The 15403-nt window shown below is 44.2% G+C and overlaps 1 protein-coding gene across 3 annotated transcripts in view; it reads right to left on the minus strand.

The window, feature by feature from the left end:
- mgat5b (alpha-1,6-mannosylglycoprotein 6-beta-N-acetylglucosaminyltransferase B) overlaps positions 1-15403 on the minus strand; it is a 669403-nt gene that overhangs the window by 191035 nt on the left and 462965 nt on the right. For all 3 annotated transcript variants that reach the window (XM_033044620.1, XM_033044619.1, XM_033044618.1), the window contains one exon: positions 8077-8208. In XM_033044620.1, the coding sequence (XP_032900511.1) occupies positions 8077-8208 (132 nt within the window). The remainder of the gene's footprint in view (positions 1-8076; positions 8209-15403) is intronic.

The following is a 15403-nucleotide window of genomic DNA, read 5'->3' on the forward strand; positions in this document are numbered from 1 at the left end:
TTGTTTTGCTTCAAGGTAGAAAAATGTGATTTAGAAGCAAATAACTTAAATGTCTACACTTCTTATCAGCGAAGAAATGGGACCTCTTAACAGAGGAATTGATTTGGACTTATTGACATTCAAGCCAACGCTATTTTCTGCCCAGCGTTCAGTTCTGCCTACAATGATTTAGGTGTTGCTTATCTCAAGATAGGAAACAGCCTGTACCATGTAATGCCATCAGCAAAGTGAAAAATATAACTTTGATGATATCAGACCATCTGTAACGAAAAGTGAAGCAGGGACAAGCAAGTTTCTCCGAAGAACTTTAATGTAAGTCTTGCTAAAATGGTGGCTAACAGTCATTTATCTCCCTCCCTTGTATCAACACTCTGAAACGTTTGAGTTGCCTGGGCAGCAGCGCACTGTAGGACATCAAAGACATCACAAGAATATTATTAAAGATCTTTTTGCAAGACACAAATGTTGAACCTCAGCAGTCCTAGTGGAAACAGACACATCGATTATTCAGGTTCGAAAGTCGTAGAAGTAATGGAAATTTATGGGTAGGATTTTGAAGTCCTGTTGTGAACATGTGTGATTTTTCTTTTATCTGTACACCATCTTAAATTTCCAATTCAAAATTTTCAATAAGATTTTCCCTTTCATACTAAATTATATTTGTGTTCTTTTCAAAGTATTCCTTTGATTCTACAGTGCAGCATTCAGGTGCATTTACTGGCCAAAACTAAGAAGTAACAGGTGGAAAACTGTGCACAGGAAATACATGGCACATTACAGGTGGCACAGTGATGCAGTGGTAGAGTTGCTGCCTTACAGCGCCAGAGACCTGAGATCGATGCTGACTACAGATTGTGTATGTATGGAGTTTGCACATTCCCTGTGACCATGTGGGTTTTCTCCGGGTGACATGCTGGTTTGTAGGTTAATTGGCTTCTGTAAATTTTCTCTAGTGTGTAGGATAGAACAAATGTCACGAGTCAAGAGAGTTTCATTGTCACGTGTCCCAGATAGGACAATTACATTCTTGCTTGCTGCAGCACAACAGAATATGTAAACATAATACAGAACAGGAGATAAAAGTCCAGTGAGTCTATACACCATAGACCACATATATACACAATAAATAGTAAGATTAAACGAGAACTTACCAGTTTGAAGTTTGATCTTGATTTTATGAGGAGTTACGATGAGCGATTATGTGAAGATGAAGGGCCGTCAGTCCGCATGCGCGTCAATCTTCAAAGTAGCGGTGTGAAATCACAGATAAGAGAAGTTGACCTGAGGATAGTAAGATTTGGAGAACTGGAACTACCAGATGACCTTGATAATATGAGGGCGGGAGTGGTGGGCACGTAATCACTCATCGTAACTCCTCATAAAATCATGATCAAACTTCAAACTGGTAAGTTCTCGTTTAATCTTACTATTTTACTTCTGAGTCACTTGAGTGACTACGTGAAGAATTTAAAGCTCTGTGATTTCACGCCGGATACGAGTCCAAGCGTCACACACTGAATGGATTGACCATGGATGAGTGAAAAAGTGTAAAGCATTCAGACATAACGTAGTTAGGTAATAATACTGATGCTTTTAATTATGAAAAGAAAGAAAATAATAGTAACCCCTCCCATCCTGGGGGGAAACTACAAAACACGGTCCGGCAATAGGTTTGTTGTAATCCCGGTGGAACATCCGTTCATTGGCCCATCCTGCAGCCGCTAGAATGTTGTCGAGGGGAAGGTCCACTGCCCTCGCTGCCGACGTAGCTGCAGCCCTGGTGGAGTGAGATTTAAAAGTGTCAATGTTCACTCCTGCACTCGCTAGTACCTCCTTTAACCATCTGGAAATGGTTTGGACTGATACCTTGTGGTGAGGCTTTTTATAACTGATTAGGACCGATAGCTCAGAGCCTCTGAGGCCCTTGGTGACTTTTATGTAATGGTGAATATGTGATACGGCACACAACCGTGGATCCTTGGGGTATGCCAGGAATTCTAGTTTGAGCCCTGGTACCCCTGGCCTGCTCTGTTTGATCAAATCATATATGAAAAAGGTTATAACATTTACATTGGTGGTCATGTTGTCGAGGCGCAGCTTGTGCAATGTCTGGACTCATTGCGCAGTCACCAGCGCCATCAGCATGACTGAGCTTGGGTGAGCTTAGATAAGGGTAGGGAGGAAGCTGGACGCCCACTGGCGAAGCAGTGTAAGCACCACGCTCACATCCCAAATGTCCGTGTACCCGGGCATGGGTGGTATGGAATTAAAAATGCCCTTCATGAACCTAGTTATTAAGGGTGTGTAATCATTCCCAGGACTTGTGGAAACCAAGACTGCGTAGGTCAGTCAGGCACTACCAAAATGCCTGTGGCGTTGTCTTGCTTGATTTTTGCCAAGCATCGGCCGATGAGGCAAAATGGGTAGAAATGCATACAAAAACATTCCTCCCAAATGTAGAGAAAATGCATCTACTGCCACTGCCCCTGGGTCTGGCTCCCAGGACACATATTTGGGTAACTGGTGATTTAATCTGGATGCGAACAAATCAATATCCGGGTTGCCATACCGGGCGATAATGTCGTTAAATACTGCATGATTCAACATCCATTCTGTGTTGTCATTGAATATCTGCGATCTGGTGTCTGCCACCCTGTTGTATCTACCTGGTAGGTAGATAGCTGAGACCCAAATGTCCCTCGCAATACACCAGTGCCAAATAAGGTTTGCCAACCTATCACAAGATACAGACTTAACACCATCCATGTGATTGACATACGCCACCGTGGTTGTGATGTCAATCTGAAGTTGAACATGCACATGTTGCATAGTGCTGCAATAAGCCTTAAGCCCATAGAGTGCCCCCTAAGTAGTTAATACCATGTTGCTGAAGAATTAAGGACTCCTGCTCATTCCACCTACCACCACAGCTGGAGATGGTATCAGTTGCTCCCCATGCTAGGGCGCTCGCATCGGTTTGTAAGATGAACAATGGTGTATCCAGCAAAATTTCCTGGAGCTATGACGTATATTCGTCACCCACCATTGTAATTCAGCAATGGCCTCGGCTGGCAATCGCATGGGTCTACCGAATTGGCCTGCGTGTGAACTGAGTGCCTGTTCCTGTGCACGTTGTAAATTTTGATAGTGCAAAGGCCCGAAACGCACAGCGGGAAATGCAGCCACAAGTTTGCCAATTACACTCGCTGCTTGTCTAATTGATGGCTCTGTTTAACAATAAGATCGTTGCAGGCTTTTATTAACTCTAATTGTTTGCCCCAAGGCAGAGTCACTGACATGTGAATTGAGTTAATTGTAAACCCCAGGTAATCAATAACCCTGGTAGGTGTCAATTTGGACTTAATTGGATGGATGAGAAACCCCAATCGCTCAAACATGAGTTTGGTGGCTGAGACAGATGATTCTGCCGATTCCTCAGTGTCCCTGAAGATTAGAATGTCATCCAAATATGCCATGACTATGTGATTCTCAGCTTGTAGTAGCCCCAGAACAGGTTTCAATAGTTTGGTAAATAGTCTGGGATCTGAAGTCAGCCCATTAGGCAATGCTTTGAACTGCCATTATTGACCCATCCAGTTAAATTTCAAATATCTCCTGTACTCTCTGTGAATAGGTACCAAGTAGTATGCATATTTAAGGTCAATGCATGCCATATAACCACCTTTAGAAACCAGTTGGGTGGCAGTGCCAAAATTATCCATGACAATGATACGACATCCTCCATCCTTTTTCCACTTGATGAATATGTTGGATGCAAATTGGTGAGGTTCCGGATGCGACCTCTCAATGACCTTTTTATTGGATTTCAGCTTGTACATCCAAACATTCCTGGTGTGAGAACACATATGTGCGGTTTGGTGAATGTTGTGTGGGTGGTAGTAAGTCAAGAAGGAACTCAATTTTGAACCCTCGTATACTGTGCAGTATAAACGGGTCCGCTGTGACCCAACACCATTCATTCAAGAAATTTTGCAATCTCCCCCCAACTGGTGTGTGAGGCATGTGCAAGGTGTTCCACAAGGAACTAGGTATACCTATCTCAGTTGTTACTGGCGGTACGGTGCTGGTTTTCGTCCGCGAGGCTTGGGGAGTAGAGCTAATGGCGGGAGCCCTCCGCGCATCCTTGCCGTGGGTTGGCTGGGGCCCACCCCTAAAAAAGACCTTGATGCCTCCAGTTCGGGTCTAGCACCGGTTCCGGAGCCCCTAGGCAGGTATTGCCTTGTGCTATAGGGTGCGTAGGGGTGTGCCCCTGGGTGTGGTTTGGACTCTACTCATGATGCGGATGGTCTTCACCTCATCATCCAGCTCCCGGACCTGCCTTGGCAGATCTTCCCCAAATAGATAATTGGCCGGCTGGACGTTGCTGGCCTTGCACAGCACAGCAAACTTGGGGTTCAGTGCCGGCCGGATTGTGTTCTTGCGAAGGCAGTTGATTTCAAAGTGGGCATTACACAGTAATGCCACTGCGTCCTGTTGTGTGTCAGTCATCAGCTCCCCATCAACGGACCTTGCAAAGGCCGTGAGAACCAGAGGCCAGTAATTTCAAGACTTTCTGGAGCTTAACTTCCTGGGCTCTGACACCCGCTCCGATCCAATGTCACGGCCGGCATATTGAGGGAGGCACAGTTTGCAGGAGTGGGGTACCTGTTGGTGGTCTCCTCCATTGTCAGGTCTTTGAGCTGGTGTGATGCCAAGTAATTAATAGTGGTGGCCAGGTCTTCATCCAGGGGTGCTCCTGATGGTGAAGGTATGACAAATCTGGATGCCAATAGTGGCACTTCAGACCCGTGCCCCTGGGAATGCTCGCCCACTGTGCCTCCAAACTCGGAGTCAGGAAAATACGAGAGGGAGACACTTTGCAGCCCCATAAATGGTGCCGCTAGCGCGGGCTCCTGCGGAGACCCGTGCTGATACTGCTCCCTCCTACGGAGCAGATAATTCTGGAGCCACCACTCCATAAGGTGCTCCATAAGGGTAAGTCGCCCGTGGACGTTATCCAACGAAGGAGGGGATCCCTCCTGGCCCGACTCATCTGAGTCTATGGGCCTTGCAGACTTCCGTGTGGCCTTGCGCCCCTGCAGGACTGCCACGGTGCTTTCCTTGGGCACCAGGTCTGCTGCCACTGGCCCCACCGCCAGCGACAAGGTTGGTGACACAGACAGTCTCCCGCTACCCGCACTACCGCGGTCTTTGGTAGCCGACTTCACCGCAGACCGTCTCTTCACCTTAGACATGGTAAGGGTCCAACTTGCTGAAATAACAAGAATCACAGAACCCGCTAATACGACCACAGAGTAGTTTTAAAACACTTACCTGCAGTTTTTGAAACTTACCGCTGGAAGGACGCAACGCGCCTGCTAGTCAGTCGTTGGCGCATGCTTCAGACGTAATGACGCGCACGCGGACTGACGGCCCTTCTTCTTCACGTAGTCACTCACGTGACTCCAAAGTAAAATAAACAGATAAAGTGCAATAGGCTGTTATTGTTCAGAGTTTGTTTGATGGCGAGTTTAATAGCCTGATGGCTGTGGGGAAGTAGCTGTTCCTGAACCTGGATGTTCCAGATTTCAAGCTCAATGGAGAGATGAGTGTGTGGCCAGGATGGTGTGGGTCTTTGATGATGTGTGAATGGGTGATCACAGGTCAGCATGGACGTGCTGGGTGGAAGAGCGTGTTTCCACACTGTATCTCTAAAACTAAAACTAATTTACAAAGTCTTACAGCCCCAGAAATTAATTACATTATACTTGACACTTAATGCATCTCAGCCACATTCATTGTTGATCTGATTAGATGATAAAATGCCCCCAAGTTAAACAGTTGCAATGGTATTTTATATAAATACTATCCCCAAAACAGAAAGGATACAAATCCGACAACATCGCCTGTCTATTAAAATACCTGACCCGAAACATCGTCTGTCCATTCCCTCCACAGATGCTGCCTGACCAACTGAGTTCCTCCAGCACTTTGTGTTTTACTCAAAATGCCAGCACCTGCAGTTACTTGTGTCTCCGGATTGAAAATTCACCTTGTGGATGTGTGGACATTTGGGATTTACAAGAACTAATCGAACATGTTGACTTGTGACAGTGAGAGAGCACAAATTCCCACTAAATTCCCAGCACTTTGAAATCAGTCCACTTATGTAAGTCAAGTAGATCCTTCTGATTTTAATGTGAAAAAATCAACTGGGGAGAAACATAATTATGAGCTAATTTCCTTTTCTTATTGAGTTTATTTAGATGCATTTAATTGCTTCTTGCATTGGAACAGAGCACAGAAATGGGTCAATTTTGCTCACCACATCCTTGCATACCATGATGGCACTCTCCTCCAATTGTACTTGCCTGCAATAAGCCTATATCCCGCTATGCCTTTCAGAGAATAAAACACAGAGAAGTGCAGAACATGAACAGGCCCTTCGACTAATAATGTCCGTGTCGAACATGATGCCAAAATAAACTAATTTTCTCTGCCAGCACATGATGCATATCCCGCCATTCCCTGCATATCTGTGTGCCAATCCAAAAGCCTTTTAAACACCACTATCGTATCTGCCTCCAACATCATCTTGTCCCAACAACTCACCACCTTCTGTGTAAAAAAAATATAGCCCTGTACATCTCCTTTAAACGTTGCCCTTCTTACTTTAAAGCAGTGCTCACAAGTCATTGACATTTCTACCCTGGAGAAAAAGTTTCTGTCTGTCAAAATCAAATACCAAGTACCCGTCCAAACATATTTTAAACATTATAATCGCATCGGCCTCCACCACCTCTGGCAACATGTTCCAGTTATTCACCATCCTGTTTCTATTTTATTTTTTGTTAAGGAATTGTATTTTTTTAATAAAGCAATTTTCATTTTTGAATGTGTGTTAATGGAAAAGACTCGTGACTGCATTGGCAGCTAGCAAGCCATGGGCCATGGTGTGACTGATCAGTTTAGTTCCCTCTCTCTCCATCCCTCCCCCCACCCAAGTCGCACCAGCTTCTCGTTTTCACCCAACAAACAACTAACAATGGCCTGTTTCCCTTATCGTTGTTACTTTTTTGCATATCTTTAATTCATTGTTCTTTATCCATACATCATCGTCTCCATCACGATTCTCCTTATCCCTAACTAGTCTGGAGATGGGTCTCTACCTGAAACGTCACCCATTCCTTCTCTCCAGAGATGTTGCCTGTCCAGCTTTTAATGTCTATCTCTAGTTTAGCTTAGGTAGACAAAAATGCTGGAGAAACTCAGCAGGTGAGGCCGAGCTCCATAGATGCTGCCTCACCCGCTGAGTTTCTCCAGCATTTTTGTCTACCTTCGATTGTCGCAGCATCTGCAGTTCCTTCTTAAACATCTAGTTTAGCTTAGTTTAGTTTAATTTAGAGATACAGCACAGAAACAGGCCCATCCACCACCCCCTCCAGCAACTTGTTCCAGTTATTCACCACCTTTTTAAATTTTCTTTATTGTTAAGGAATTTTATATTTTTGAACTTTCCTTCTCTGTACCCATTGTACCTGTTTAGCTTGATTATATTTATGTACAGTAATATCTAATTTGATTGGACAGCATGGTAAACAAAGCTTTTCAACGTACCTCAGTACACGTGACAATAATGTACCTAAACATTCTCCATTATTTCACAATATGTAGAATCCCAATAATGCTCTGAAAAATCACCACTCCCTCCTCATAAAAACTGAAAGCTTCCCCAATAAACTAAACTAGCTAGTCCATAAAATAATTGTGTTTGGCTGTGAAAGGAATAATTGCACATTAAGTTTAGATCAACAAATGCTCTAAATTACCATTGTTCTACAAAAAATAACTTTTCTTTTTTGCGATCTATTGAAAAGTTTTGCATGTTTTGACATTTAAGATAGGTTTGCTGCTCTAAAGCTTTCTACGTCTTAATGTGCAAATGAGTGGATATGAAACATGTGCTCATTTACTCAAACAATATGAAAAGTGACCAGAATAAATGCATTGCCACGACATTGAATTTACATTGCACTTTACAAATTCCTGAACTTTCAAGGAAACTTCAGCACTTACTTGTACTTTTTGAAGGAGAGCCCCATATGTTGTTTCATTTGTTGAAGTCCGTGATAGTCAGTATAGATGAGGTCAAAGGTTAACGGTTCAGTCAGAGGGCAACTTCCTCTCCCAGGAGGCACGCCTAGGAAACTAATCAAAGGCAACTATGAATATATAGAAAGGTGCGTCGTTTCATCTCTTACAAATTTAGCTCCTTCATCTTAACAAGGGCTTTGAGCAATAAAAATATAAATTAAAAGAAAAACACAAAGTGCTGGAGTAACTCAAAAGGACAAAGTGCTGGAGTAACTCAGTATCCCTGGACAACATGGCGAAGTGACGTTTCAAGTCGGCGCCCCTCTTCAGACTCATTGTAGTTGTGGGGGGAGAAAGCTGGAAGAGAGGTTGGGGACATGATCAGGACAGCATGGTGGCGCAGCGGTAGAGTTGCGGCTTTACAGCTCCAGAGACCTGGGTTCGATCCTGACTACAGGCGCTGTCTGTACGGTGTTTGTACGTTCTTCCTGGGAGGTCCGATTTCCTTCCACATTCCAAAGAAGTACAGGTTTGTGGGTTGATTGGCTTCTGTAAATTGTAAATTGTCCCTAGTGTGTAGGATAGTGCTAGTGTATGTGATGATTGGTGGATGGACTGACTCGGTGGAATGAAGGGCCTGATTCCACTCTGTATCTCAAAACTAAACTAAATGATAAAGACACAAATGGATATGAAATAAGGTGAAACGGGATGAGGATACAGCTGTATCACTTGCCAGGCTTTGTCCCACCCCCACCTCTCTTTTCCAGCTTTCTCCTCCCTACTCCAATCAGTCTGAAGAATGTCACCTATCCACGTTCTTCAGAGATACTGCCTGACCTGCTGAGTTACTCCAAAATGTTGTGTCTTTTTTGTAATCCAACATCTGCATGCCAATCCAACATCAAAATTGCAGGTAGATGGGACTAGGTGAGAATAAGTGTTCGGCACGGACTAGAAGGGCCGAGATGGCCTGTTTCCGTGCTGTAATTGTTATATGGTTATATGGTTATATCTGCAGTTCCTGGTTGCAACAAAATGTAAAGTTAATTCAATTGAACCAAATTTCAGAAGCGGCATGCAACTTTATAGCATATTTAGCATAAAGTAAATTTCTCATCTAAGAGATTTCCGATTTGCAGAAAAAATATAGATTTGTCTTTTTGCGTCCAAATCCTGAAACACAGATTACAGTATTAAATATCCCCACCATTCTCTGGACCTCATCTGCACAAAACTCCAGGAGGGCGTTAATCAATAAACTATCCATGGATAGGAACTTCTGAATTCTTACCAATGGGAATGTAAGTATTTACAAATGTTATTGATTGTTCTTCAGAGACTTGGAGACTGCTACTCAAATAAAATGGATTGGTCGATCATGAAGCTTCATTGACATAAGATTTAATCTTCAGCTTGTGTATATGGATGTAGTTAAAGATAGTGCAGGACTGAGAGTGCCTAGTACAAAGCCAAGAGTTTCTCGCAAACACTTAATTCACTGTGATATTTGCACACAGTGGGAGCTGTATTTTCATTGCAATGTTACGAGGGACATAGGATTTGCTATTTGGAATATGCACATAACTTGGATTGTCATATAAAAAGTGGCCACACAATATATTTTTTACTTTTACATGATTATTGTCAACTAGAGGAAACAGGTCAGAGCTGCAAATGAATCAGGTCATGGAACAAATAAACCAGTAAAACACATATACATTTTCATGTAACTGGGACAGCACAGTGGCACAGCGGTAGAGTTGCTGCCTTACAGTGCTGTCTGTATGGAGGTTGTAGGTTCTCCCAGTGACCACATGGGTTTTCTCTGGGTGCTCCAGTTTCCTCCCACATTCAAAAGGCATGTGGATTGAAGGGCCTGTTTCAGCACTGTATCTCTAAATAACCTAAAGTAAATATATTGCAGAATTCAATAAAGTCATCACTCAAACATGAATGGAGCACAGAATCGGCCCATGTCAAAGTCCAATGTTGAAATTGAGGCACAAGGAAATGCAGATGCTAGTTTCTTAAAAGAAAAAGACAAACATAGAAAATAGGTGCAGGAGTAGGCAATTCGGTCCTTCGAGCCTGCACCGCCATTCAATATGATCATGGCTGATCATTCAACTCAGTAGCCTGTACCTGCCTTCTCTCCATACCCCCTGATCCCTTTCGCCACAAGGGTCACATCTAACTCCCTCTTAAATCTAGCCAATGAACTGGCCTCAACTACCTTCTGTGGCAGAGAATTCCAGGGATTCACCACTCTGTGTGAAAAATGTTTTCCTCATCTCGGTCCTAAAGGAATTCCCCCTTATCCTTAAACTGTGACCCCTTGTTCTGGACCTCCCCAACATCGGGAACAATCTTCCTGCATCTAGCTTGTCCAACCCCTTAAGAATTTTGTAAGTTTCTATAAGATCCTCCCCTCAATCTTCTAAATTCTAGCGAGTACAAGCCGAGTCTATCCAGTCTTTCTTCATATGAAAGTCCTGACATCCCAGGAATCAGTCTGGTGAACCTTCTCTGTACCCCCTCTATGGCAAGAATGTCTTTCCTCAGATTTGGAGACCAAAACTGTACGCAATACTCCAGGTGTGGTCTCACCAAAACCCTGTACAACTGCAGTAGAACCTCCCTGCTCCTATACTCAAATCCTTTTGCTATGCTGGAGTAACTGGAGCTTCTGGAGTAAAGTGCTGGAGTACAAAGTGCTGGAGTAACTCAGCGAGTCAGGCAGCTTCTCTGGAGGACATGGATGGTTGGCTTTTCAGGTCAGCACCCTTCTGATTGTTAATTTATATAGAATCATCATGTGGTGATTGGTATCTAAGTTGAATTTTTTGATTGAAAGATAATGTATTGAAACAGATCCTCTAGCCCACCAAGTTCATGCCAACCATCAATCTCCTGTTCACACTAGTTCTATGACTATCCCATTTTCGCATCTACTCCCTGTTGTAAGTCTATACACACAAGATGGCGGATGTGCGGGAGTGGGCGCCGTCTGTGTATGGCAGCCTGCCCGCAGTCCGCCTCTACACCTTTCTTTATTTTATTTTATGTTAGTGGAGGTCTTCTATGTGGGGGGTGGGGGTGGGGAAGGGGGAAACTTTATTCTTAGTCCCCTACCTGGTCGGAGAGGCAGCATCCCTCCGTGCTGTTTCTTCGCCCCGTCCTCGCGGCCTACCACCGAAAGGGGAGCGGCGTTTTCCTGTCGGGACCGGCTGGGACTACAGCTTCGGCGGCGGTGGCGCAGCGCTGGGATACCAACAAGGAGCGGGCGATGCCTACCGGGTCGCCGTGCGGTAAGCTCCGGAGCGCTTTGGTCGCCGACTTCCAACATCGCGGAGCTGTGGCTGCGGGCGTTCGGCCGCGGGCGGCGCTGGATTTGGATTTGGAGCGCCGCAGAGCCAGAGATCGAGTTCGCCGGGGTCGGAGCTCCAGCCGGCGCGGCCGGAGGACTACGAGTGCCGCGGTCTCTGCTCTCCGGGGAGGGGACAGCCGCTCCAGACTTTTCCAAGCCGCTGAGGAATGTTTCACCCGACGCCGATGTTTCATCTTTACGGCAAGAGGGCCCTGAAAATCATCGGACTGGCTGCACGGCCACAGATGGGCCCTGACCTCGGGATGTTTCACAGAGGAAGAGGACTTAACTTTCTGGTGCCTTTCTCCCGCAGTGGAAATGTTTTGATTCTGCTGTGGGGGGATGTTTGTGTTGAACTCTGTAATATGTTGTGTCCATTTTTATTCATTTTTTTTTTTTTTTTTTTTTAAAAACCTTTTTCTATGGTTTGCAATGGAACTTATTATTATTTAAATTATGTAAAGCGCTTTGGGGTCAATGCAAATTGGCTTAAAATGCGCTATATAAATAAAGTTTACTTACTTACTTACTTACTTACTACACATTGGAGGTAATTTGGCAAATTTTACAAAAGCCAATTAACGTACAAATCCACACGTCTTTGGGATGTGGGCGGAAACTGAAGCAACCTGGAAGAAACCCACGCAGTCACAGGTGGGGCATCTTGGTCGGTATGATAGAGTTACGCCAAAGGACCTGTTTCCATGCTATATAACTCTATGACTGTATTTCCAGTTTATTTTGGTTCAGCTCACAACAGGCAGGGTGGTCGTAGGAGTGCTATTTACCTTGCAAGGACATGTAATATTGCAAGGACTGTGGCCAGATTCTTATTATTGATTAGCAAATAAATAGTATTGAGTTGAGTTTAGTTTTGTTTATTGTCACGTGTACCGAGGTACAGTGAAAAGCTTTTGTGGCATGCCAACCAGTCAGCAGAAAGACAATACATGATTACAATCGAGTCATCCGCAGTGTAGAGATACATGATAAAGGATATAACATAAATGATGTTTAGTGCAAAATAAATTCCAGTAAAGTCCAATCAAAGGTCGTCTGAGAACGTGTGCGGAGTTTAGGTTTGATTATGACTCATCAGATTGTTCAACGTTCTCCTGGATAATGGGAACGGATCGAAAAAAAGCAAATGGTGCAGGAAAATAAGCATGGTCCCGACCCAGAACGTTACCTCCATGGATGCCGCCTGCCCGTTGAGTTCCTCCAGCACTTTGCTCAAGAATTTTGCTCAATAACTTTTTTAATGATCTTTTCAAAGCCACAGTTCACAGAGGGGTATAATCCCAAACTCCAGAAGTAGCCTTTGTGAAAGAGACAACACGGGCACATAAGACAGCTTGTAGCTGAAGTTCATTGATTCGATGAATCTATATCATGTATTGCCATCTCTTTGCCATCAATCCATTCCCATCTCCCTAGATGGTCTTTTCTGCTGGCAATGCTTTATCATGAGCTGACAGGGGGGATAATTAATTAAACTAGGTAGACAAATTTGCTGTTTTTAATGAAATTGACTTTTTAGAATGTAAATTTGATTTTCATTTGGCTTCTTTGTGCTCTACAGCGCCATCACAGGTGGTGGACAATAACGTCAACATCACTGCTGAGTGAGACACATCACCATCTAGTGGCTGGCATCAAGTTTCAATGGCGTTCCCCACATTTTGAATGATTATTGAGCACTGGATCCGTGTCTATGGAAACTTTACACATGAGATATCATGCAATGCTTTGACGGTGCCTGACACGCATGTGAATATATTGATTAAATTCAGGTAGCAACATTTGCTCTGAGGTATGTATTATTTTACTGGACAATTATGTACACCGCAGTGATTCTGTAGCAGATTATTAAAAGGATCTTTAATTGTAATCTAAGGTATTGATTTTATAAATTAGTTCCATGGCACTAGGGCCATTGTATTCATTCTCGGAGCAGATGGGAGTTGCTTTGCCTTTTTATCTCTACCTCTCTTCATGGCCAATTTTCTCCCTCCTCCTGTTCCTCCTGCGAAAATGTCTTCTCCTTAAGGCCATATCTTTCCATGGATTTTGGATATCCTACACCATTTTACTCACCTGGCCATTATACATTATTACAGTTTTTACAATAACTGCTGGTAGACTTTACATTGCAGTTAGGGTTGCCAACTTTCTCACTCCAAAATAAGGGACATAAGGTCAAAATACAGGACAAATTCCTGACTGTTGACCGGCTCGGCCGTGGCTGGGTGAATGATGAGTTGACCCGGATACTGGACTGCGCTCAAAGCCCAGCCGGAGGGCCAGCTGAGGAGTTTTGGCCCTCGCGACAAGGGCGGACCCGTACGGGACAAGTCAATTTAGCCCAATATACCAGAACCAGGGGCCACAGTCTTAGAATAAAGGGGAGGTCATTTAAGACTGAGGTGAGAAAAAATGTTTTCACCCAGAGAGTTGTGAATTTATGGAATTCCCTGCCACAGAGGGCAGTGGAGGCCAAATCACTGGATGGATTTAAGAGAGAAGTTAGATAGAGCTCTAGGGGCTAGTGGAGTCAAGGGATATGGGGAGAAGGCAGGCACGGGTTATTGATAGGGGACGATCAGCCATGATCACAATGAATGGCGGTGCTGGCTCGAAGGGCCGAATGGCCTCCTCCTGCACCTATTTTCCATGTTTCTATGTTTCTATACGGGATGTCCCAACTCATATGGAACAGTTGGCAACCCCTAATTGCAGTACCCTTCACGGACAAGCCTAAGCCCATTCACAGTGAAGGAGCTCACATTGACAACAGCAGAAAATAGTCACAAGAATCCAGACTAATCTTTCCCTCACTATTTCAGCACCTCTGAGGTCGCTCATTGGTTCTGTGGTATATATAATGGTAACTATAACCAGTCTGAAGAAGGGTCTCGACCTGAAACGTCACCCATTCCTTCTCTCCAGAGATGCTGGCTGTCCCGCTGAGTTACTCCAGCTTTTTGTGTCTATCTTCGGTTTAAATCACCATCTGCAGTTCCTTCTTAAGGGCCTGTCCCACTTTCATGACCAAATTCACAACCTTTTTTACTCGTGGACATTTTTCATTCGGGTAGAAAAACGCCCTGACCTACTTGATGCCACGAGTACCTACGACTAGCATCACGACTTGCCTACGACCTACCTACAACCCACCTACGACCTCCTACGACCTCCCTTCACTTCGTGATGACCATGCTGCGAGTCAAGGGCAAACTCGGCAGAGGTCGTGAATTAGGTCGTGAAAGTGGGACAGACCCTTCAAGCATTGTCATCGTGAGGTCACAGCATGGTCATCACGAGGTCGTAGGAAGTCGTAGGTAGGTCGTAGCAGGCCGTGATGCTAGTCGTAGGTACTCGTGGCATCAAGTAGGTCGGGACATTTTTCTAGCATGATGAAAAATGTCCGCGAGTAAAAAAAGGCGTGAATTAGGTCGTGAAAGTGGGACAGGCCCTTTACACACTGTGACTTTAAGAACTGATTACCAGAATGGTGTGATTTGTGTGACGTGATATATTCATTATCTTATCAATCTCGTAAATATGTGTGAGTATATACAGTGCATTTTTGTAAAATAAAGAAGACCCACACTGGCAATGGGGTGTACTGAAAACCTGTGCTTTGTTTCTACATGCCACTGCCGTAATATCTTGCAGGTTCTTTATTTTAACTTTATCCAGGTTTGTACAAACTAAGAACATTTCTTGTTCTTTGCTTGTTGCTAACTTTGACGGGCCATGGTCGTACTCGTTAAGGAAGTTTACTTGTCTTCTCTTATGTCGTCAATTGCAGATATGGGGGGCAAATAATTAAAATTAGAAAAGCCAAGGAGAATCCACACACAAACTGGAAGGACAACACCTCATGATCTGCTTGGGTAGTGACAACCCAATGGCATGAATAATGAATTCTCCCAT

The sequence above is a fragment of the Amblyraja radiata genome, chromosome 26 (genome assembly GCF_010909765.2).
Source record: "Amblyraja radiata isolate CabotCenter1 chromosome 26, sAmbRad1.1.pri, whole genome shotgun sequence".
Taxonomy (NCBI): domain Eukaryota; kingdom Metazoa; phylum Chordata; class Chondrichthyes; order Rajiformes; family Rajidae; genus Amblyraja; species Amblyraja radiata.